The 24,082-nt window shown below is 51.5% G+C and overlaps 1 protein-coding gene and 2 long non-coding RNA genes across 3 annotated transcripts; 2 read left to right on the top strand and 1 right to left on the bottom strand.

Annotated features, from left to right (window-relative positions):
* Positions 1-1,684: 1,684 nt before the first annotated feature.
* On the bottom strand, positions 1,685-9,263 carry LOC131813472 (pepsin F-like). Its single transcript, XM_059143763.1, has 9 exons — positions 9,211-9,263; positions 7,804-7,966; positions 7,046-7,163; positions 6,838-6,956; positions 5,298-5,497; positions 3,999-4,115; positions 3,024-3,168; positions 2,834-2,932; positions 1,685-2,380 (listed from the first exon to the last, which is right to left on the bottom strand). Exons 1-9 carry the CDS (start codon positions 9,261-9,263, stop codon positions 2,228-2,230), a joined length of 1,167 nt encoding a protein of 388 aa, XP_058999746.1. The 3' UTR covers positions 1,685-2,227.
* Positions 3,108-6,504, top strand: LOC131813480 (uncharacterized). The gene is made up of 3 exons (XR_009346838.1): positions 3,108-3,192; positions 3,576-3,668; positions 5,706-6,504. It is a non-coding gene; the product is annotated as an uncharacterized LOC131813480 (long non-coding RNA).
* An 11,249-nt stretch (positions 9,264-20,512) lies between the features above and the next one.
* On the top strand, positions 20,513-23,741 carry LOC131813470 (uncharacterized). Its single transcript, XR_009346829.1, has 3 exons — positions 20,513-20,590; positions 21,201-21,316; positions 23,136-23,741. It is a non-coding gene; the product is annotated as an uncharacterized LOC131813470 (long non-coding RNA).
* Positions 23,742-24,082: the final 341 nt, after the last annotated feature.

The following is a 24,082-nucleotide window of genomic DNA, read 5'->3' as shown; positions in this document are numbered from 1 at the left end:
GTAAGCCACGCTGATGCCACACGTCTCCCGCTGTGGATGCAGCAGCATGGGCTAGTGGGAACACTACCTGATTCATCTATTCCTTTATTCAACGTGTCTTTCCTGAGGCCTCCTATGTGTCTGTCCCTGGGAGCTGGAGCCAGGAGCTCGGACATCCTCCTCATCTGTACAATTTTCAGGATGACATTTCCTGCCTCGCAGGGGCTCGCGGGGTGACAGTGAGCACAGGCAATTAACTGGACCTATTATTTTTGCTCTTATGGGTGGCTTCTGACCAAGAGAGCAGTGGCCAATGATTCCATGAAGACCCACTTGGAAAATGAGGTTACAAACTGTATACCACGGAGTCTTCATTAAATTTTAGATTTTTATTGTTTGAAAACATGACCGATTCTGGACTTACCCTCCATCAGCTCGGCATCTAGTCCTCTTTTGGCTTCCCTGCACGTGATCATATCCCTCTGCCCTTCCGAAGAGGCTGAGCTGTAACTGGACACACAGCGGATCTCCTACGGGTGGTCATTGCAGGGCTTGGGGCTGTTTCTGGCTCGGGCGGCAAGACTGAGGTCAATGCCAACCCCCACAACCCTTATCCTGGCTCTGCGAGAGAAAGCCCATCAGTCCTCCAGTCTCCTACTACCACCTCTATTGTTCCCCCACTGGCCCTCATGGGTGGGCGTTCTCATTTGTCTCTACCTTGGCCTTTTATCCAGGGGTCCCCGACAGGGTCTGGCACATAGTAGGTGCTCAGTAAATGTGTGGCAAAGGAAAGGATGCAGGAGGAAGAAACATCACTGTCACTGATGTCTGTCCCACTGGAATAATGGCAGCACGAAGGGCTGGGACAGGGTGTTGTTTTCTACCTTTGATGCCTTCCTCAGTCTGGGCCTCCCTCCCTCCCTCTGCCTTAGGACTCCTGCTGTCCCCATCCTGCGCCTCCACCTGAGGTCTCCAGGTGGTAGGAAGTGATGCCTTCACCCCGAACTTCCCAGACCATGGCAGCTCACACCAAGTGGTGTGATGGCCGTGTGCCTGGAGGAGGCTCAGGCTGGCATGCTCTGGGAGGCTGAAGGCTCTGTGCACCCCGGGTCCCCTTTGGCATGGAGTCAAGTCTCCCCAGGACAGTCTCAGAAGGCAAGGGAAGGGCTCTGCTGGGCTTCCGAGGGGGTGGGGAGGGCTCAGGCGTCCACGTGGGTCCAGGCCTTGGGAAGCAGGACTGGAAAGGACACCGTGGGTGTGGGTGGCAGCGAGTTGGTGGCAGGAGTCCTTTGCCTGCCTTGCATGGGGGGGCCAGAGTGGAACCATCCGAGTTTGAAGGGCGTCACTCAGAGACCCTCTGCAGCGCAAGGCCACAGCCAGCCGGCCTTTTGCGGTCAGCAGAATAGAATCTATTTTTAGGATCCTTTACCATGCCTCTAAATGTGGAGGTGGTGGCTGCTGGGGACGTAGTCACGAACTTGACCATCCGTCTACACCACACGTCTGCCCCTTCTTTTAGGGACTATCCCTCCTCAGCTCACAGGGCCCGGTGGTTGGGTCAGAAACTGTCAATCACGCCCACATTCCCGGTGAGGCCACATGACCAAGAAGAGCCAATCAGAGTACCCCAGGTCCAGCCCTCAAGGGCTGGGCGAGGGCTGGACACATGACCCGAGTTGGACCAATCAGAGCCTTCCCTGATACTAAGCTGCCCTCCAGGGTTTCTTCCTTTGGCTTTGCATCCCTTAAGGCTAGAAATCCCCGAGGCGGGCAGGAGTGAGGTCTTTCACCGCTCGTAGAAGACTGAGGAAAGAAACTCGCAGGGCGAAGAGGATGAAAGATGACAGAAGGGAAAGAGGAAGGGAGAGAAAGAATGAGCAGATGGTTTTGATTTCCTGGGTCACCGAGCCCTGTGGACCTGCTCTGGCTCTTGCATCCTGGGTCCCCAGGAGCCTTCCGGTAGCTCCCCCAGCTGGCGCTGGGCTCCCCTCACGGGCGGTCCCCGCTAGATTTGGAGTCGTGCCCGATTCCGATGCAACCCCCACCCCGATCCAAAGAGAGGCGCTCGTTCACGTCAGCACTATGGAAAATGAGGTCTTTTATTCTCTTCTGAGAGCGGGCTTTGCAGAGCCCCAGACGGAGCTCCGGCTGGCCCTGGGGCAGGAATGCGCCGAGTGAGTGCGTGTGTGTGCACACACGCGCGCGTGTGCGGGGCGGGCGTGGCTGCGTCCTGAAGCAGCGCCTGCATTTACACGGCCGGAGCCAAGCCAATCGTGTTGTTGGCGCGATCGAAGACGGTAAAATACAGCCTCAGGAAGACATCACCCAGAATCCAGGAGTCCGAGAGCAAGAGGCCGCCTGTGCCTTCATCAAAGTTGCTGTAGCAGGTGCCCTGGTGATCCTGGAGGAGACGGAAAGTCACCGGTCAGCCCGAGCCCTCACCTGCTGCCCGCCTTCAGCGCCAGCCCTTCTCCGCTCCATCGTCCTCCCTTCCCGGGAGCCACGTGGCTGTCTCAGCAGCTGCAGAAGTGCGGGGCGGCGGGGGGCAGCCAGGAACCAGAACTGCCTGCGGCTCCCCTCACTCTCCGCTGTGTCTTTCCTGTGACTCAGGCTGGGCTGTTCCCCTCTGCGGAGAATGCCATTCCTTCTCTCCTCCCTCTGACCTGCTCCCTAAGACTGTGCTCAGCCCCTCTCTAAGCAGCCTTCCCAGCCTCAGGGAGGCCCTTCGTGGCCACCTAGCAGCATCTGCAATGGTGTGGCTTGGCCTCCAGGGGGGGCGTCTTCCCCCCTGCTGCTGTGCCACATTCCTGCAAGTCCCAGATTTGAGGACCAGACCCCAGGGTTGTGTCCTTACCTCCCGGATGTAGGCACTGGCTGGCACTGGGTAGTCGACGCCGTTGATGGTGAAGACGATGTCAGGCAGAGTGTTGATGGCGGTACAGTTAATCATGTACTGTCAGAGAAAGAGGGAGAGAGAAGTTTGGCCCAGCCAATTCTTCCATATCTGGAGAGCCCCAGAGTGTCCCTGTGGCATGACCCATCACCTCGCCACTGTAGGACTGCTCGGCATCAATGATCTTCTGGATGTTGAAGACAACGTCAGGTGGGCCGATCAGCAACGAGGTTCCGGTGTCAATAATGGCCTCACAGCCACCATCACAAGCAATAACCTTCCCGTTCATGGAGATGCTGAGAGACAGGGGGATAAATTAGGTATCAGGATCACACTGGGGGCTCCTGTCACTACTGCACTCTCCCTGGCTATCTCCAGAACAGTCCTTCAGCACATGCTTGCCAGCTGTTTCCCTTTGCTCTGATCATACTGACCTTGGACTTCCTTCAGTTCTTGAATGTCCCAAGCTCTCTTGTGCCTCAGGGCCTTTGCATATGCTGGTACCCCTTTCTAGAACCATCCTCACTCCCTTTGTCTGGCTAATTTCTCCTCTTCTTCCAGGTTCCAGCTTCACTGTCACTTTTTTTAGGGAAGCCTTTCCCCCAGACTCAGTCAGCCTCCTTTCTCAGTCACCTCGGCATACTTTTACTCATTTCTGGCATGTATCAAAATGGTAATTCACTGTTTGTCTGACTTGTTTCAGGTACATCTGCCCTGCTAGATGGCAAGCGCTGTAGGAGCAGTTTCTGTCCTTAACACCTCTCGACATATTTTTGTTGAATGAATGAATGAACCAGTAAGTGAGGGAGGGATGAGAGACCCCTCTCTGGTGTCTGGCTCGTTATGGGGCCCACGCAGTGAAGATGGAGGTTCTCTGAGCAGGTGCTCAGAATGACAGGAAGGGGGCCACCGGCTGCTCTCCACCAGTTCCCAGCGCAGATGCCAGGGGCAGGACTCGGGCAATGGAAGCTTCCAAAGGGCATTTTAAGCTTTTGTCTGCTGGTATCTGGAACTTGTCAGTAGGCGCAGGGCTATCAGAACCTGTGGGTGATGTATGTGTGTGTGTGTGTTTCTGTGTGCATGTGTGCGGGCATGACCTGGGGCTGCCCTCAGAGGGCAGGCTTACCTGTCCATGGTTAACTGCCAGTAGAGGGGTCTGGAGACGGGCACCCAGTTGAGGTCTCCACTGTAGTAGGAGTGGTTCACACCACCGAACATCACCATGCTGCCCTCTTCCTCCTTTCTGAGGGGGGCAGTGGGAAAGGGCTCATTGTGAGGGGAGAATAACTGGGGGGTGGTAGCTTTTTTCAAGCTTAGCAACACACCAGGCACCGTCCAAGGGGGCGCCTCTCATGGCTCACACGTCACAAAGCCCCATAGGGTAGGCTCTCCTCTGCTGTCTATTCTACAGACAGGAAGGTTGCAGCACGGCGGGGCAGAGGTCTGGCTAGTAGAGGGTGAAGCTGAGTCCGAACCTGGGCTGGCTCTGACCACCCCCTCTGCCAGTCCCCTTCGGCGATCAGAGCACTTGGCTCTGTGGTCAGGGGCCGCGTCAGCCAGAGAGGTCTGGCCTGTCCTCTTTCAGCAAAGCCGAGTGTCTAGGCTCACACAGGGTGCGGGCTGCACAGCCCCACCTCTCTGCTGTCCCTTCTTTGAAATTCCTAATACTTGTAAAACAAGGGGCCTCCTATTTTCATTTTGCACGGTTCCTGCAAATTATGTAGCAGCTCTTGGGAGCGTCCTAAGATGTTAGTGTGGGGGGTGGGTGCAGAACCTCAGGGGAACCTTGCCCCTGTCTCCCTGCCAGGCTCCATTTCCACTCCTTCCTCCCCAGTGCTCCAGCCCCACTGGCTCCCTCGCTGGGCCTTAGGTGCTCCTTCTGACCATGGCACAGGTTTTTCCCTCTGCCTGGGACTGCTCTGTAGCCTGGCTCTCTCCCATTCCAGAGGCCTCGGCCCAGATAGGCCTTTGCTACAGCCCGTGGATAGTCCCCTTCCTGGGCAGTCTTGTGCAAATCTCCCCTCTGAGCCTTGTTTCCCCCATTGGTCAAATGAGGGACTTAGATTGCAGGGATCAGCAGAGTTTACTTGTGAAGGGCCAGATCGCCATGATTTTAGGCTTTGCTGCCAGAGGATAGCTCTTGTGACTGTTTCATGCCGCCGTTGTGGACGAGATGGAAACAGCCACAGACCAGATGGAAATGAATGAGTGCGGTTACCTCTCAATAAAACTTTATTTACAAAAACAGGGGGCGGGCCAGAGGCCCCTCCCCCCCCCCCCCCCCCCCGCCGCCGCCATAGTTTGCTCCCTGCTAGATGAGGCTATCTCTCCAGAAACTTCAAGATCAAGTAGTTTCCAATTTTTCATGTGACTGGAAGCATCTTACGGCTGATTTGGACAAAGAACTCATCCCACCCAGACTTACTTGCTCAAGTAGAAGGCGAAGAGCTCCTCAGAAATGAGACCTTGTTTCCACAGGTTGTCGAAGACGGGGGTGATCCCTTGGAGGCCAAGGCTGGGGTAGCCCAGGCCCAGGATGCCGTCAAAGACTGCATATTCCATGAACTTGCCGGGTTCCCTCAGGCTCAGGCCAAATGCCTGAGATTCATCAACGAGGCCCCCGAACTGTGGGAGAAGATGGTGTCACCAGGGAAAGGTTTGGAAAGCGGGGTTGGGCTAGGAGATGCCACTAATAGCAGGGAGAAGAACGGAGGCCCTCGGGGACCTCAGCTGGCTATGACAAGCCAGAACAGAGACACAGGTTCTGCGTGCTGGGACCCCTGGATTTTAACCCACACCTGCTCCTCCTGCTGACATCGGCTCTCTCTTACAGGTGGGGAAGCAGACTCAGAGTGGGACCAAATTGTTTCTGCTTGAGGACACAAGGAACAGAGAGGAGGATAGTCTCCTTTTGGGCATGACTGTGGTCTGATGACAGAAGTGGAGTGAATCCATTGCAATTCATGTGGATTCTTCATCTGCCCAAGAGGAGAAGCCTGTTGTACCACGTGCCGGCAGAGTGCTTATGAAAATTCGGCCTGGGAAATACGCTGGTGTGTGTGTGTGTGTGTGTACATGCACTTTAGGGGAGGCAGCTTATAGCTTTTATTAGAGTCTCAGAGGCCCTCAAGGGTCAGGATCCATTTTTTAAGCCCCCCACCTTCTGTGGTCCCTACTTCTTTGCCTGAGTGCCTGGAGCCCCCATCTACACCCAGAGACCCCACATCAGCTCTTCTTGTTCCCCCAAAACATCCTCCATCTGTGTGAGTCCTGCTTCACACCCCCGCTCTGCCACTTAGCAGGTGCATGACCTTGGGACCCTGTCCCTCGGTTTGCCCATCCACATGATGGCAGTGACAGTGCCTGCCTCGTCGGTTTGGTGCAGGATCAAACAAGTTCTGGCAATGAAAGCACCCAGCACCGTGCCTGCCACAGTCTGAGAATATAAAAGTGGGCCATTGGGGCGTGTGGGTGGCTCAGTTAGTTGGGTGTCTGCCTTCAGCTCGGGTCCTGATCCCAGGGTCCTGGGTTGGAGCCCCACCTTGGGCTCCCTGCTCAGCAAGGAGCCCTTCCTCTCCCTCTGCCTCCTGCTCTCCCTGCTTGTGCTCTTTCTCTCTGTGTCAAATAAGTAATAAAATCTTAAAAAAAAAAAAAAAGTGGGCAGTTTTCCTGCACCTCTCCGTGTTTCCAGGAAAATCAGCCTTGAGCTAACCATGGGGAAAGGAGCTGCAAATCACTCCCTCCAAGCGGCGCCTGCATGATGACCCACTCTCTGGGTTACTATTCTAGGATTCCATGTGTCGGGGGAGGCACTATCTCCCTAGGGACCCAGCGCCCCAGGGCAGGCAGCCAGCTGCTGGGGGACTTTGGGAAAGACAGGTGCTCCCACCTGACCCTACATTTGGTCCTATTAGCCCTCATTGTTCCCCAGGCCAGCCTTCCTTAGCCTCTGGTTTCCACGTTACCTGAACGTTGTCATAAGCAAGAAATCCTGACATCATCCCAGTGCCGTACTGGAGGTGGATGGGCCGTCCCAAGGCCCGGAACGTGGAGGACAGCAGAGGGTTGAAGACATTGTGATTAGCTGCAGACACAGGAGGTGAACATCTGTCAGCTTGCCAAGGACAGAGGACGGGGTGAGGGGGACCCCGAGATGGGGGAGCAGGCACTCACAGCAGGCAGGGCTGGTGCAGTAGATGGAGGGCACCCACAAGTCCGTCGAGCCTGTGTCAAAGATGACCTTGAACTCCTGTGGGGGCGTTCCAATGCTGATGGTGCCGACATAGGCCAGCTGCAGGGGCCGGGAAGGGATGGTTAAGGCAGATGACCCCCAGGTGCCTGCCTCCCTCAGGTGTCCCGTGTCTCCTGAAATCAGCTTTCAACCACTCTACCTTATAGCCTCTACTCAGGCCAGTGCCTCCATTTGAAAAGCTCTTCGGTGTCCCCTGCAGCTCTCTAAATCCTTTCCACCCACTTGGCCTAGCCTGAGTGCTTCCTCCTCTAGGCAGCCCTCCTGGGTCACCCCAGGCCACTTCTTTTAAACTCAAAACATAACATCAGCACCATGCAGGTGGCCCTTTTCCTTGACCTTCGCTTATGTTCTGCTAGTCTCTCCGGCTGGGCTATGCATTCTTGGAGAAGAGATGGGAAGTTTTGTTAACAATAATGATAACTGTAGGCGCTCAATAACTTTTTTGCCGGAGTCTTCCTTGGGGCTGGACCTGGTCACCATAGACCAGGAGTTGAGGGTTGAAGTGCCTTCTCCTCTGGGGATGCCGTCTCTGTTTTCCAGCGTCTCTCCCTGCAGGACCCCCAGCCCTAGCATCCCTGCTCCCACCTCCAGATGACCTCCAGCCCTTGGCCAGAGCCCTAGGGGGCTCTCTGGAGAGCCATCCCTGCCCTGGTCCCTGCCCCCGTCCTGCCACACTTACATCCAGGTAGTTCCTCATGGGTTCGTAATATATCCCCTGGTCCAGATCTGCAGAGTCCACAAACTTGTAGGCCAGGTTGTAAGGATGCTTCTCAAGGTAATCGCGAAGCTTGTCTTTCTCCCTGAGGTTTTCTCGCATGGACTTGACCCTTGTCAGAGGGATTCTTGAAGCCGGCATTGGGGAAAGAGAAACAAATAAGAGGTGGCGATCTTCATTTACAATGTAACTGCTACTTCTCATGCTGTAATCCTACCGCATATTTTCCAAACATTTTTAGGATGTCATCTTATTGGGGCAGGCCACCCAACACAATGGAAAAACTATGGCAATAAACTTAGGTTTGAATACAGGTTTCCATTGCATAATCTTGCATAAGCTATGTGGCCTTTCTGTGCCTCAGTTTCTCCACCTGCAAAAAGGTGGAATGGTAATAATCCCCTCACATAGAATGTTTGGGGTGTTAAGCAAAATGATGGCTATCATGCACCTGGCTCCTGACGATGGCAGTCATCAGTATTGCCACTGTCGTCTTACTGTATCTTTCTCAAAGAAGCTGTGGGAGGGAAGTAGAATGGAAATCATCATCCTCTTTTTTTTTTTTTTTAAAGATTTTATTTATTTATTTGACAGAGAGAAATCACAAGTAGATGGAGAGGCAGGCAGAGAGAGAGAGAGAGGGAAGCAGGCTCCCTGCTGAGCAGAGAGCCCGATGCGGGACTGGATCCCAGGACTCTGAGATCATGACCTGAGCTGAAGGCAGCGGCTTAACCCACTGAGCTACCCAGGCGCCTCCATCATCCTCTTTTTATAGAGAGTCGGTGACTTGGCTATGGTCACGCTGCTTGTTAGAGGCAAAACTGGGCCTACCTGTAGCCCTGTTGATCTTTTTTCAGGGCTCAACCAGAAGAGAGAGTTTATGAAGCAATGAGAGTTTATGAGGCAATGGAGAATAAATTAGAGAAATTAAGAGGGTAGAGTAACTAGGATTCAAACTAGAAAAAATAAGAGTTTTTCATGCAGAGAGACATCCAAAGAGACATATACATATGAAAATGGAGTGAGAGCAAAGAGAAGACCTAGAGACAAATGAAGGAGAAATGCTTCCTAGACAGGACCATGCCTACAGTTGCACAGGTTGTACACTGAACAATTCCAAGGGGTGCCATTTCTCACAGCTCATAATATATGACTGGCACTCCTGGAACTGTACAACCCTTCAGGCCTGCCTCAAGACATCCGGACCTCACAGTGCACGTAGTAAGCTACTGATCAATAAATGGAAACTTGAACTTTAAGATAGTCTGGGAATCATCATATTCTCTCCACTATCATGGATGGGCAGGAGAATAAGAAGGCAAGAAAGAGCCCAGAAAGAGAGCTGGTACCAACCGCAGTCCCTGTACTTACGTGACTAAGCATTCTGAAAGGGCCACCAGCCCGAGGACCCCAAACCACCTCATGCTTTCTTCTCGGGTTCTGAGCATGCAATGGCCAGCATGAGTGGCTTGTTATATGTGCTGTGATCTGCCTTAGTCGTGCCCCTGAGGGTTGCTAAATGAACCTGATAAGACATATGACCCTCTCTGATAAGATCTCTATCCCCATCAGTGTTTGTGAGGAGGGGATTTAGAAAATTCACAGAATACAGAGATTTCTATTGTGATCTCTTCCTTGGGGCTTGGCTGGGCGGGGGGGGGGAAACCAAACCAAAAAAACAATCCTGAACCATAAATTCTAACAAAGAGTGGGGAGACTCTTTCTATCTTGGAGATAAAGGTGCTGCTAATAACATGCTAAAAGTAAGTGCCAGGTGCCATGCTTGACTTTCCTGATCTTGTGCGGTCTCCCCAGGGCCCGTGAGGTGTGCACTGATACCCTCGTTTGGAGAGGAGATTGCTAGGAGGAATCAAGTGTGGGTGTGGGTCAAGTGTCACTACGAAGACGCTGAGCATACAGGTGACTTTAGGTGGTGGGATAGTACAGACTGGCACTCGGGGTGCCAGTCTGCACGTCACCATTGCACAATTTTAATGCTAGAAGCAAAGGAATGCATGCATCCAGGAGACTTCTTATTCATACAGCAAACAATTACTGGGGCCCCACTGTGTGCTGGGGCCTTGGCTAGAGGCTAGAAAGTCAAAGTCAAACCAGACACAAGTGGTCCTTGGGGTGCATGGCTGGCTCAGTTGGGAGAGCAGGCAACGCTTGATCTCGGGAGGTTGTAAGTTTGATCCCCACGTTGGGTGTAGAGATTACCAAAAACAAAAGCAAAAACATAAAAACCCACAAAACACTAGTAGTCCTTGCTTTCAGGAAGCTTGCAATTAAGGGCACGAACTCACAATCCAGGAGGCGAGGGAGATGAATGGAAGGGCTGGACGGGCATCATGGGCACCGGGTAGCACGTGCCTCACAACAAGGAGGCGGTCTCTCCCCTGCTCCCTCCAGCAGTTGCCACGCCTGGCTGGCGATGCCAGGCTGGCCATGTTTTCAAGAGATGTCAGGAGTCTGGATGTTGATGTGAAATCCTTATCTTCAAATGTAAGCAACTACTTCCCTAAAAAAACCCCCAAACCCAGAAAACGAAAACAGACCCGCAAACGTAGCATGAGCCAACTCAAACAGCTGTGGGCTGCAATCACCAGGTAGGCTCTACAGGTTTTTATTTCCAGCCTAGAGGCGGGAGTAGAGTGCAGACTGAGGGGGTGTTCAGTTCATGCTGGTGGGATGAATGAGAAATTGAATGTATCCCAGCCATGTGAGTTTTCCTTGCATTTGTAAAGCAAGACCACCAAGGTCAGATCAACCAACAGACTTACCAGTAACCTCCATTTGCTGAGCACCTGACATAGCTCCCCATGGGATCCATACCTTGAACCATTTTGTCTGCCAAACCAAGTGCACTAAGGAAAAACTAATTTTTAAGTTGGCCAATCAAAGAAGGTTAAAAAAAAAAAAAGAAAGAAAAGAGTATCCAGAACTTCTGCTTGGCCTGAGATGAACAAGGCTACCTATAAAACTAGTATCATTCCAGCCAAAGTAAGGAGAATGACACTTTATGGCTCCTTCCAAAACCATTGGGGACACTGGGGTTCCTCTTTGAGATCTGTCCAGGCCTGACCGTTGAGTAGGAGGCTGGTCTTGTCCCAGGCCTGGGGAGGCAGATGGAATTGGGGAGGCACTCCCTCTCACCCCTCCATCCTCCACATTGTTAAAACTTAGTTTTGGGGTCCAAGGGATTTGACAGCATCTAGCAAATCACACACACACACACACACACACACACACCCTTTTATTTGTTTATTTATTTTAAAGATTTTATTTATTTATTTGACAGAGAGAGAGATCACAAATAGGCAGAGAGACAGACAGAGAGAGAGATGAGGAGAAGCAGGCTCCCTGCTGAGCAGAGAGCCCGATGCGGGACACGATCCCAGGCCCCTGGGATCATGACCCGAGCCGAACGTAGAGGCTTAACCTACTGAGCCACCCAGGCGCCCCCCACACACCCTTTTTAATGTAGCGATTCTACCTCTAGGATTCTAACCCAAAGATACATTTTGACAAAAATAAGAAACTCCTATGAAATAATTCAACCAAATCAATTTTAAAGCTCGAATTGGCTTTTGTAGACAATTCGCAGATCGGGCAGCACCCTCTAGCAAATAGAGGGGAACTCCCAAGGCGTGTGTACAATGTGGAAAGTATTCGTGGAAGGAGGGTGGGGTAAGAAAGTCACCGGCAAAGAAGAAGATTTTCCAGGTGAGACTGCTTTCCCTTGGTGGGGGACAAAGTAGTCTTATCAGACAGATGGTTTCATCTTCCTTGAGGGGATGGAGAGGGCCCGTTGGGTTGACTCACTGGAGCGTGTCGGAAAATTCCTGACTGACCAGTTAAGACACCTTCCTGGGGGAGGCTGACACTGCAGTTAGATTATGTATTGAAGCTTCCACTGGGGACTTGGCCTAAGTGATGCCATTTTGGGCCTGGGATTTTTTCTTTTTTTTAAAGGCGTGTGCACGAGCTTTGTACTGCAACGTTATTTGCAAAAGCCAAATTTATTTATTTGACACAGAGAGAGAGCAAGCGAGCATAAGCAGGGGGAGTCCAGGCAAAGGGAGAGGGAGAAGCAGGCTCCCCACTGAGCAGAGAGCCCAATGTAGGGCTCCATCCCAGGACTCTGAGATCATGATCTGAGCCCAAGGCAGGGGATTAATCCACTGAGCCACCCAGATGCCCACGGTTATTTTGAAACCCTAAGTTAGAGGGTAAAGCCAGTGAGTTAGGGGCGCCTGGGTGGCTCAGTTGTTAAGTGTCTGCCTTTGGCTCGGGTCATGATCCCAGGGTCCTGGGATCGAATCCTGCAGCAGGAAGCCTGTTTCTCCCTCTCCCACTCCCCCCTGCCTGTGTTCCCTCTCTCTCTGTCTTTGTACTCATTAACTATTTTTCTCTTTCTAGCAAAATACATAGAGCTGACCGGTGAATCATGTGAGGTTTAGGGGTACTGACCCACTCTCCCCAGGCTGCCCAAAATCCACAAAGAACTTTTGACTCCCCTAAAACTTCACTACGAGCAGCCTGCCATTGGCCAGAAGGCTTGCTGATAACATAAAAAGTCGATTAACACCTATTTTGTATGTTATGTGTATTAGGTCCTGTGTTCTTACACTAAAGTTAGCTAGAGACAAGAAAAATGTTATTAAGAAGTTCACAAGGAAGGGAAAAATTGACAGCCCTGCAGCAGACGGACCGTAGAGATTCCGTGTGTAAACGGACCTGCACAGCTCAGACCCATGTTGTTCACGAGTTCACCCTATCTCTTGGCTCTGGCAGCTGAAAAACCTAGAAGCCATGGTATGTGATAACAGGCAGTACCCTGAGGCCCGGCTTGTGGCCTCCAGATACCATTTACCACGAGAGCATCAGGGATTCTTGAAGAGATGGCTGATTCCAGGGCTGCACCAAGAAATGCCCAGGATGTCTCAAGGGTCCAGAAAAGCTCTCTGGAATCCTGTCCAAAGGTGCAGGAATCAGTAGGAAGAGGCTTCCAGGGGCCCAAAGTGGGACAATTTGAGCAACACATCAAATATACAACTCATGATTCTGATCACTGATAGAGGAAGGGAAATAATCGTCAATATTTATGCTGTTTAGGTCTGAGCAAATATTTCAGGTATATTTCAGGTAACTACAAATAATGCTGAAGGAAAGTTCTTTATTGAAGAATTCTAGAGAGGAAAGTCAGAAGGAATGGTTGAATGAAGAAATCACTGCTTCGCAGTTCCTAATAAAACAAGGGATCTAGGGGAAGAGCATTGGTGGATATTGGACCCGCAAGACGTGAAGCCGTAGGGGGAATTCCAACGGATGAAGGGGAGAGCCCCAGGACCCACGAATCAACCCTAACATCTATCAGTTTTGTGCCTATTGAAATGATGTAGTAAGAGATCCCTAGAACTATCTATGAAGTATTCCAATAAAAAATTTTCAACTTAAGTCTGAATGTAACAAGCTTCAGGAAGTATGTAGATAAAGGAACAAGAAAGCAATCATGTAAACCCAGTAGTTGGGACATTCTGTAAGATAAGTGACCCCCCCCCCCCCAGCTTAAACCTTTTTAAGGATTTATTTATTTATTTTAGAGAGAAAGAGAGAGAGAGAGCAGGAGGAGGGGCAGAGGGTGAGAAGCTGACTCCCAGTTGAGCTTGGAGCCCAACACTGGGCTTAATCTCATTACCTTGGCATGACCTGAGCTGAAATCAAGAGTCAGATGCTTAGCCCACTGAGCCACCCAGGTACCCCTCCCTCCCTCACTTTTTGAACAACAACAAAAAACAACATAAGAAGGGGAAAGACTATTAGTTATTCAAAGTCTTAAGAGATAATAAGCAAACGCAACACGTGTAGATTCTTTAAATCCTGATCCCTAATTCAAATCAATAAACCATTAAAAGGCATTTTGAGCAAATTAGGGAAATTTGAACATAGACTGGACATTAGATGATATTAAAGTTATTGGTAATTTTGTCTGGGGAACAACAGCATTGTGGTTACATACATTTTTTTTTTCATTTATTTATTTTCAGCATAACAGTATCATTATTTTTTCACCACACCCAGTGCTCCATGCAATCCGTGCCCTCCATAATACCCACCACCTGGTACCCCGACCTCCTACCGCCCCGCCACTTCAAACCCCTCAGATTGTTTTTCAGAGTCCATAGTCTCTCATGATTCACCTCCCCTTCCAATTTCCCCCAGTCCGCTTCTAACTCCCCATGTCCTCCATGCTTTTTGTTATGCTCCACAAATAAGTGAAACCATATGATAATTGACTCTCTCTGCTTGACTTATTTCACTCAGCATAATCTCTTCCAGTCCCGTCCATGTTGCTACAAAAGTTGGGTATTCGTCCTTTCTGATGGAGGCATAATACTCCATAGTGTATATGGACCACATCTTCCTTATCCATTTATCCGTTGAAGGGCATCTTGGTTCTTTCCACAGTTTAGCGACCGTGGCCATTGCTGCTATAAACATTGGGGTACAGATGGCCCTTCTTTTCACTACATCTATATCTTTGGGGTAAATACCCAGGAGTGCAATGGCAGGGTCATAGGGAAGCTCTATTTTTAATTTCTTGAGGAATCTCCACACTGTTCTCCAAAGAGGCTGCACCAACTTGCATTCCCACCAACAGTGGAAGAGGGTTCCCCTTTCTCCACATCCTCTCCAACACATGTTGTTTCCTGTCTTGCTAATTTTGGCCATTCTAACTGGTGTAAGGTGATATCCCAATGTAGTTTTAATTTGAATCTCCCTGATGGCTAATGATGATGAACATTTTTTCATGTGTCTGATAGCCATATGTATGTCTTTACTGGAGAAGTGTCTGTTCATATCTTCTTCCCATTTTTTGATATGTTTGCCTGTTTTGTGTGTGTTGAGTTTGAGGAGTTCATTATAGATCCTGGATATCAACCTTTTGTCTGTACTGTCATTTGCAAATATCTTCTCCCATTCCGTGGGTTGCCTCTTTGTTTTCTTGACTGTTTCCTTTGCTGTGCAGAAGCTTTTGATTTTGATGAAGTCCCAAAAGTTCATCTTTGCTTTTGTTTCCTTTGCCTTTGGAGACATATCTTGAAAGAAGTTGCTGTGGCTGATATCGAAGAGATTACTGCCTATGTTCTCCTCTAGGATTCTGATGGATTCCTGTCTCACATTGAGGTCTTTTATCCATTTTGAGTTTATCTTTGTGTACGGTGGTTACATACATTTTGTATATTTAAAAAATCCTTACCTCTCGGAGATGTACAATAAATGGTAATCTGTGCCTTAAAATGTACCACCAAAAGTGAATGAATAACAACATTTAAAAAAATGAGGGTCTAGATAAAACAAAGATTTGTATAATTGCTCTGTACTGTGTTGTGTCTCTCTCCCTGCCCTCCAGATTCATACGTTGAAGCCTAACTCCCAATACCATGGTATTTGGTGGTGGGCTGTTTGGGGTGAAGTTGGGTTTAGCTGAGGCCATGAAAGTGGGCCCTTGGGATGGCATTAGTGCCTTTGAAGAAGAGAACCCTGAGAGCTTTCCTCAATCCCCCCACCCTGTGAGGGCACAGTGAGAAGGGGGCTGTCCGCAGGCTAAGAAGGCGGCTGTCACCAGGAACGGAATTGGCCAGCGCCCTGATCTGGGATTTCCAGCCTCCTGTCTGTATGGTCTTCCATTATGGTGGCTTGGGCTAGGAAGTAGTGTTGTAATTCTTGACGCCGAGTGATGGTATTGTGGGGTTCACGACACTATCCTTTTCTTACTTTTGTTACGTTTGAAATATTTTATGTAATCAAAAGTTTGACAATCTTGCCTTTTGAAATTTCTGCATTTAGTGTTACCCCAAGGGGCCCAAGAAGAGCGGACGTGGATGGGACCTCGCTTGACTGAGTCGCTGGGAGCCTTCACGGCTCATCCCTCCAGCTCTTCCACTGAGAACTGTCCCGGTCCCTCCTACCCGGGGCTGCTCGGCCATCCAGCTGGAGACTATGAGGAGACACGCTGGCGCCTAGATGTGGAAGGAATGCCATTTTTAGGAAAAACCCAACAGGGCTGTTTCCTAAAGCCCCTGGGCCCCTCTTCTTTGGGGCCGTCTTCAGGGTGAGGGAAAGGCCTGGGTAGGGAGGGGGCCGAGAGGTTGAGGTGAGGGGTTGGGGGAGATTTGGAAAGGAAGGAGGGGAGGGGGTAACAGAGAGGGGTCAGCTTGGGCAGGACCCAGGAGGGACTGGGACGTGGAAGAAGCCCTGGGGAAGGAATGTACTGATCAGGGCTCCAGTCCCTGATGGGTCTCCCAGTAAATGCTGGAGGTGGCATCCCACCCTGCTGGAATGGGGGTGATAAGAGCCATCTTCCCTGCTACTGAGTCACGGGGAAGAGGGACGGCCACCGTCCGTGACTCTCCAGTCGCTCCTTGGCTGTCGGCATCCTCTCAAGCCGGACAGCAAGAGGGCAGGTGACCCGAAACATCTGAAATATTGTCTGAGGTAGCTGACCATCCTGTCGCATCTTGTCCTCAGAATCCTTTTATTGGAATTTATTCCTTTAGGAGAGGTGATTCATCAGCCTGACCTGGGTTTCTGCTGAAGAATCCACAGTCTTCTATCTGCCTTTTAACTACTTGATCTCAGCCCACAGATTCCGAGGGGCAGAATGTTCTGCAGGATGGGGCCCCGAGGTCCTCCTGCTTGTGGTGGCACCTGGTTGACCACTGCTGCCCCCAGGGCAGGGCGGACCCTGCTAGGGCGTCTGAGCACTGGATGGGGCCTCGCTGTCCTGAGCCACCTGTACCCCGAGCCGCTCGTCGTGCTCACCAGCATTGGCATGCCATCTGGACCAGCTGCTTTCCTGGAACAAGTCCCGTCCCCTCATTCTAGGGAGGAAGAAACTGGAAGCCAGGCAGTGTCCCTTACCAAAAGGTTGCAAGGTGAATTAGTGAAGGCATCTGGGACTCAAGGCATCTGGTCCTCCCTCCGGCTGGGAGAGCGCTGAACCGGGACAGCTCAGAGAGGGCTCATTGCTGCCAGCCTGCATGGGCAACTCTCAGAGGCCCGCAGGTGCAGGGCTGAGGTCCTTCTCTTTCCTTCTTGAGTCTGGTCGGCTTCTGGCTCCAGCCCTGCTCTCCGGACAGCATGAAAGTGGCACTGGGAGCTGGCTCTCCCAGGTGCCAGGCACAGTGGGTCCAGTCTGGAGTGGCACCAGAAGGCAGCGTTTACAGCATCTGACTCATGCCCCCTCTGTGGCCCCGCGGCCCCACTCCTCGTGCAGGCAACACCGCCCCTGACGGATTGCACGGCACCGGCCTGAATTTGGAGCAATGAACCATTTCTGCTCAGCCTTCTGCAACTTCGACGCAATGTCTGTTTCGCTCTTCAGGGACCAGGTGGCCCAGTCAGGAGGCTCCGACAAGCCTGTGTTCAAGGGACTTGTCTGATGTTCGGGAAAGACCTTGGAGCTTTGAGGGCCCCGATGGGGGATGGCACTGCTCCCGCTCTATGGGGGCTGTGCTGTGTGGGTCTGGAATGTGAAAAAGGGCAGACCCGTAAGGACAGGCTGGGCATTACATTGGTCCCAACGGCTTATGAGTTGAGTTCCAGCCTGCAGGCCTCAGGGTCGGGTGCTGATCCTGATGTCCTGTGGCTGCCTTTGGAGAAGGGATGGAGAAACCGGATTCTGCCCAGGGAGCGGCCACCTGTGGTGACCCCGTGATCACACAGGGCAAGATTAGACCGAAGTATTTACTTTCCTCTTGGCCCTATCGGTGCGAGGGAGGTTCCGCCCAGGAAGACAAGCAAACCGAGAGACTCAGTCTTTGCTGGTGGCAATGACGTCTCCCGGGTCCCCCGCGATAGCCAGCTTATCCACGCAGCCCGGGCCCCGAGCCAACTTGGCAGTACGGCCCTGATTTTCCCGCCTCGGTCTGCAGCAGCCCCAGAGGTTCTGGGGAGGAAAGGGATGGCTCAGTGCTGCTGACTTGCAAGTGGAGTGCGTGACGGGGTCATGCTGGGTGACGCGTGGCCTAGATGTCCCCGGGCGGGCAGGGGGTTGTCCAGGTGTGGGAGGAAGACGGGAGGCAGAAAAGTGGCCATTTATGGGACTTGGTTAGTTTGGGGTTTCGTAATTGCACTTCCCTTGTTTGGAATGTTCTTCGCCCAGCCCTTGGCCTGGCTGGCTCCTTCTGCTCCTCTCAGGGGTCATCTCCACTGCCTCCTCCTCAGCGAGGGCTTCCGAGGCCCCTCCAGTCTCCCAGGCCCAGAGCCTGAGTCCATCAAAGAGCCCCAGAGATCCTGCATATGTTCTCCCAGGTGCTTTCCATGGACGCCCTATGAGGTCGAGATTGTCCCCAATTTACAAATGGGGAAACTGAGGCTTGGGGCGTCAAGTACTCCCTCGAGGAGAAACAGCGAGTAGTAGAGTTGTGGTTTGAACCCAGGTCAGCCTGACTGCAAATTTCATGCTCTTGACTGCTCTGCTGCCAAAGAGTGCTGGGCCCAGTGTGGGGGAGGGATCGGTCAGAAAACGATGTGGGGGACCAACAGCGGGGGGCGGGGGATGGGAGACGGAGGACATCATTATTAGATATGTTAGAGACTCTTCTTCACTTCATTTTTAAAAAATTTTTACTTTTTTAAAAGATTTTATTTATTTGACAGAGATCACAAGTAGGCAGAGAGGCAAGCAGAGAAAGAGAGGGAAGCAGGCTCCCCGCTGAGCAGAGAGCCCAATGCCGGGCTCGATCCCAGGACCCTGAGATCATGACCTGAGCCGAAGGCAGCGGCTTACCCCACTGAGCCGCCCAGGTGTTCCCTTCACTTCATTTTTAGAGGCGAGAGCATGCATGGGAGAGCAGGCAGGGACGGGCAGGGAACCTCAAAGAGACTCCATGTTGAGCACAGAGCCTGAAGAAGGGCTCGATCTCACTACCCTGAGATCACAACGTGAGCTGAAATCAAGAGTTGGAAGCTTAACCTACTGAGCCACCCAGGTACCCCGGAATATTATTTTATTTTTTTTTAAGGTTTTATTTGTTTATTTGACAGACAGAGATCAGAAGTAGGCAGAGAGGCAGGTAGAGAGAGAGGGGGAAACAGAATCCCCGCTGAGCAGAGAGCCCAATGCAATGTGGGGCTCTATCCCAGGACCCTGAGATCATGACCTGAGCTGAAGGCAGAGGCTTAACCCACTGAGCCACCCAGATGCCCCCCCCCCCAGCATATTATTTTAAATAAAAGTTACTTAAGAGACAGTCTGTGTAAGAAGGGCTTTCACACCCTCCCCTGACCCTGTGAAAGCAGAAAATAACTCTTCCTGGTGAAAGGTAAAAGGTACCTGCCCTGTACTAGGAGCTAAAGAGAGCCTTGTCCCCAGAGGTGGGAAATTTAGATCCAAGAAGGCTGTATTAGTGACCCTTGTTACTTTTTACTAATTTACCCCAGCCCAAATTCTGGTTAGAATTCCTTTTTTCCCCCTAAAGATTTTATTTATTTATTTGACAGAGAGAGATAGAGCAAGAGAGGAACACGAGGAGGGGCAGAGAGAGAGGGAGAAGCAGGCTTCCCGCTGAGTAGAGAGCCCGATGTGGGGCTTGATCCCAGGACCCTGAGATGCACAACCTGAGCCAAAGGCAGACGCTAAGGACTGAACCACCCAGGTGCCCCCTGTTTAGAATTCCTAAGCAAAGCTCTCAAAGTTAAGTTTTCTTTGTCCCGTCAATTCCTCCCAGATTTATTTTCTCTTTCCCTAAAACGTAGAGAAACTGCCTGTCTTGGTCATTTCTTTGGATCTCGATTTCATTATTTGGCCTCTGTGTGCATATAATAAATCTTTTGGTTTTTATTTTCTCCTATTAGTCTGTCTCATGTAAATTGAATTCTTAGTCCTGCCATGAGGCAGACCGCGGGGGTAGAGAAGAATTTTTCCTTCCCTTCAGGTGCCCTGGGCGGAAAGTTAGGAAGCCTTCCTGGCAGAGGTGGCGACTGCACTGAGTCCCAGTAGATGAGAGGATTTGGCTGAGTCGGCATGGGGAGCAGAGAATGTCAGTCAAAGAGGGCAGCCTGGGCATCCCAGGGAACCCAAGGGATGGTCAGTAGCCAGGAAAGGTGGGATTAGGAAAGGTCATAGGCCCAAGGAACACATTAGATCAGTCAGAACGAGCAGCAACTAGCAACACCCCTACTTTTTTTTTTTTTTTTTAAAGATTTTATTTATTTATTTGACATAGAGAGATCACAACCAGGCAGAGAGGCAGGCAGAGAGAGAGGAGGAAGCAGGCTCCCTGCTGAGCAGAGAGCCCGATGCGGGCCTCGATCCCAGGACCCTGAGATCATGACCTGAGCAGAAGGCAGCGGCTTAACCCACTGAGCCACCCAGGCGCCCAACACCCCTACTTTAAAAAAATGTTTCTTTCTTGGTCTTCCTGTGTGTCCATTACAGGTCATGGGGGGCTGTGATGGGAGGTGCTACCACTTGGGGACACAGAAAGATGGAGACTTCACCATCTACAAGTGCCACCAGTTGCCATGGGGGGGGGGTAGGGTGAGAGAGGGCAGGTGCCAGCTCGCACACTGCCATCACAGCCCTTGCCAGAAGTGATAGGTGTTGGCTACTGCTTGAATTTCATTGGTCTGAACAAGTCACATGGCCACATTGAATTTCAAGGGACCATGGAATTTCAAGGGACACTGAATTTCAAGGGACCAGCATGCGTTTAGAATGAAGACAGGAAAATCCCAGGAGGTCAGCCCTAATGACACAAGGGATAACTCGGGAAAGGAGGACAAAGACCAGGTCATGGGTGGGCCTTGAATGCTATGTTCAAGAGTGTGGGATTTACCCCCCGTGTTGGGGAGCGCTGAGTAGACGAGTCAGATGCCTGACCGCGGAGAGTGAAGGAGAATGGACCAGGACGGGCCTGCAAGAGAAGAAAGAGCTTAGGAGGAAGGGAGTGCGCAAGACAGAGCCTGGCGGCTGTGGAAATGGGTGGGGGAGGGTGTGGACAGGCTGTGGGAGACGGGGGAGAGGGAGGGGTGCCGGGGAAGAGGCAGAAGGCACAGAAGTCCCGGGGGGGGCTGCTGACCCTGGAAAATCAAGATTTCTGTGAAGTGGAAGGACAACCTCAAATCTAAAAGGTTTTCTCCAAAACAAGGGACTAGACCTACTCTCTGGTGAATTTTCACAGTGGAAAAGGACCAAGTTCAGACTGTGAGAGGACAGATTTAACTTGCATTTTGTAACACCTTCTGTTATCAACTTCTCCTCCTTACTTAAACTATTTGCCAAGCACTTTCCACAGAAAGGAGCCTGTGTGTAATATTTGGAAATGTTAATTTCCTTCCTGTTCTCACAGCAGCGGGAGAGAAGGAATGACAGCTTTGCCGTGGTGTAGAACCACTCTGCAGAAAGCTCCTGCCCCAGCCCGGGCTTGGGAAGTGAAGTCACAGGAGAGCACCCACCGGTGGGCAGGTGGGCACAGAAGCGGGTGCCAGGATGGGAAGAAGGGGGAAGCCCTCTCTGGGGACCACGGGGGCTGGTGGCTTCCATGCACAGCTAAGGCTGCTTCTCCTCCCGCTCAGCTCTGCAGGGAGGGGCAGTGATTGGCGTAGGTGGGTGCTGAGCATGTGGCTTTCAGAGAAGCTGGTGGGACCCCTGAGGGCTGGACTTGGTGGGGGGCACCTGTGTGACTTGCCCAGAGACAGAGGGCATGGGCATGTCACCCTCCGTAGCTGGGGGAGCTCTGGCTATTCGGGTAACCCCCATGTTGTCTGGACCCCACCTCCGTTTGTTCCTGAGCCCACCATAGTCTGCAAATGTCACTGGATTCTGTGGCCAGGAAGGGAGGAAAGATTGAGCTTGAGTTAAGGAAATGAAAGTATGTAACATTGCTTACAAAAGGAGAGGGAGCAGCGTGGAACACAGCGGGGAGCCAGATGGACTGCGTCTGCATCCTAGCTTGGCCTTGACTTGTTGTGCAAACTTGGACAAGTTACTTCCTTTCTCTCTCTGCCTCCCGTTCACCATCTTTACTTTGTTATTATTTATTTATTTAAGTAGGCTCTAGGCCCACCGTGGGGCTCAAACTCAGGACCCTGAGATCAAGAGTCCCTTGCTCTACCGAGTCAGGTGCCTGTCACTGTTTTTAAATAGGGAATACTAACAGAACCTCATGCGTTAATATGTGTAGGATGCTTACCCCCTTGGTAGGTGCTCTGTGACTATCGCATAAAGTATTTTGGACCTTAATTCATACATGTTAGACAGCTCTGGGTGGGAAGCCTGTTCGGGATTCAGGGGTTAAGAGGGAGCTGTCACTTAGTGCAATGTTATGATTGAGGGGCCATCTGGTTTTATCTCTGGCTTTATAGATGAGAAATCAGGACCCAGAGAACAGCAAGGACTCAGCCAAGGTCACCCCAGACTGAGACCACTGAGTGGCAAAACTTACTGGAAATAGCCAGATCTTACCCGAAATAGCCAAAACTTACCCGAATAGCCAGATCTTACCCGAAATAGCCCAAACTTACCCGAATAGCCAGATCTCACCCCAGACTGAGACCACTGAGTGGCAAAACTTACTGGAGCTCCGAGGCATGGTGAGGCCCATGTCCGAGGCCGGAGTGGGCTTCTCCCTAGCTGTGTGATGTTGGTTCTGGGGGTGTGTCCAGCCTGGGATGAATGGGTTGCCTTGTGGGTCTCCGGCCGGAAGCTGTCTCACCCTACTTTAGTGGGGTCTGCCTAGGGTCGGCTGCCTGCAGGAGAGGTTGTCCTTTCATTCTGACGCCAACTGGCCCTTGGGCCTGGGGAGCTGTGTTTGCCCGGGCCCTTATCATGGCCCATCCCAAGGCTGGTGAGGATAAAAGTGTGGGGAGCTGCGGTGGGACACCAAGGCTTAAAGGTTGGGGGCCCAAGCTGGAGACCGAGCCTGGCCTGTCTTGCTGACCACATCACCGGCAATCACATCACACCCTCCTTCTTGCTTTAAAAAAAAACTGGCATGTGTGTGTATGCATGCGTGTGAAAGTGTGTAAATGTGTGCGCACACGCCTGTGTTTGTGTGTGTGTGACTGTGGGGGCGTGTGGGGGCATTTAATGCCGGAGTGCTAGGTGCTCCTGGTCCAGCTGAGGGCTCCCCCCTAGTTCAGCAGAAGGGCTCACTCTCAAAACTAGAAGAGGCTCTTAGCCTTGGTGGGATTCTCAATGCTGGCGAGAGCGGAGGGGGTGCAGGACACACCCACGTTATCCGAAGAGGCATTTCTCCTGGCTTTGGTGCTGCTTTTGTTTCTAGTAGCGCCTGTGACCTGCCTCGGGAAGAGGGATTATAATGGCCGGAGGCGAGGCGCAGCTCTCAGAGGAGAGAGCCCAGCTCCCCTGCCTGGGGCTGGGCCTTTTCGAGGCCAGACTTCCCTCGTTCCCTGCAGGAGCAGCTGGGAGCTTCCATCCGTAGGATTTGTGCAGAGTCACGGCCAGACTGTGCTTGGTCCCTTCCCCGTCCTGTTTCCCCTGCCCCTCAATGGTTTCTCCAAGAGCAACTTTGAAATAAATTTCTTCGACATGAAACCTCATCTTTTGGGCTATTTCTGGGGAGACTGACCTGAAAAGACCTAAGATGGTCGTCTTCTTCTTCAGGCAGCTGATGGACCGAGACCTCGGCCCATTTAGGTTTTCCTCCTAGGTGCACCTGGGTGGTTCAGTGGGTTAAAGCCTCTGCCTTTGGCTCAGGTCATGTCTCAGGGTTTTGGGGTTGAGCCCCACATCAGGCTGTCTGCTCAGCAGGGATCCTGCTTCCTCCTCTCTCCCTGCCTGCCTCTCTGACTACTTGTAATCTCTATCAAATAAATATATAAAATCTTTAAAAAAAAGAAGGTTTCCCTCCTATATCTTCCTAGAACACCCTGAAGTGTTCTCTGCCATATAGCTTTGCGCGTGCTTGATTTTCTGAAACCCCTGTTAGACCACATGCTCCGGAGGGCAGGAATCTCATTTGACTCATTCCTAAGTCCATGGAAAGACATTTGGTTGTTAAAAGATTTTATTTATTCATTTGAAAGGGAGAGAAAGAGAGTGCGAGCTAGTGGGGGGTGGAACAGAGGGGGAGGGGGAAGACCAGAGATTCTGAAGCAGACTCCATGCTCAGCGTGGAGCCTGCTGCAGGACTTGATTTCATGTTCACAAGATCATGATCTGGGCCAAAACCAAAAGTCAGAAACTTAACAAACTCTGAGCCACCCAGCT

This window comes from Mustela lutreola, chromosome 1 (genome assembly GCF_030435805.1).
Source record: "Mustela lutreola isolate mMusLut2 chromosome 1, mMusLut2.pri, whole genome shotgun sequence".
Taxonomy (NCBI): Eukaryota; Metazoa; Chordata; class Mammalia; order Carnivora; family Mustelidae; genus Mustela; species Mustela lutreola.
The sequence above is the reverse complement of the archived record's forward strand: the minus strand, read 5'-3'. Positions and strand labels throughout refer to the sequence as shown.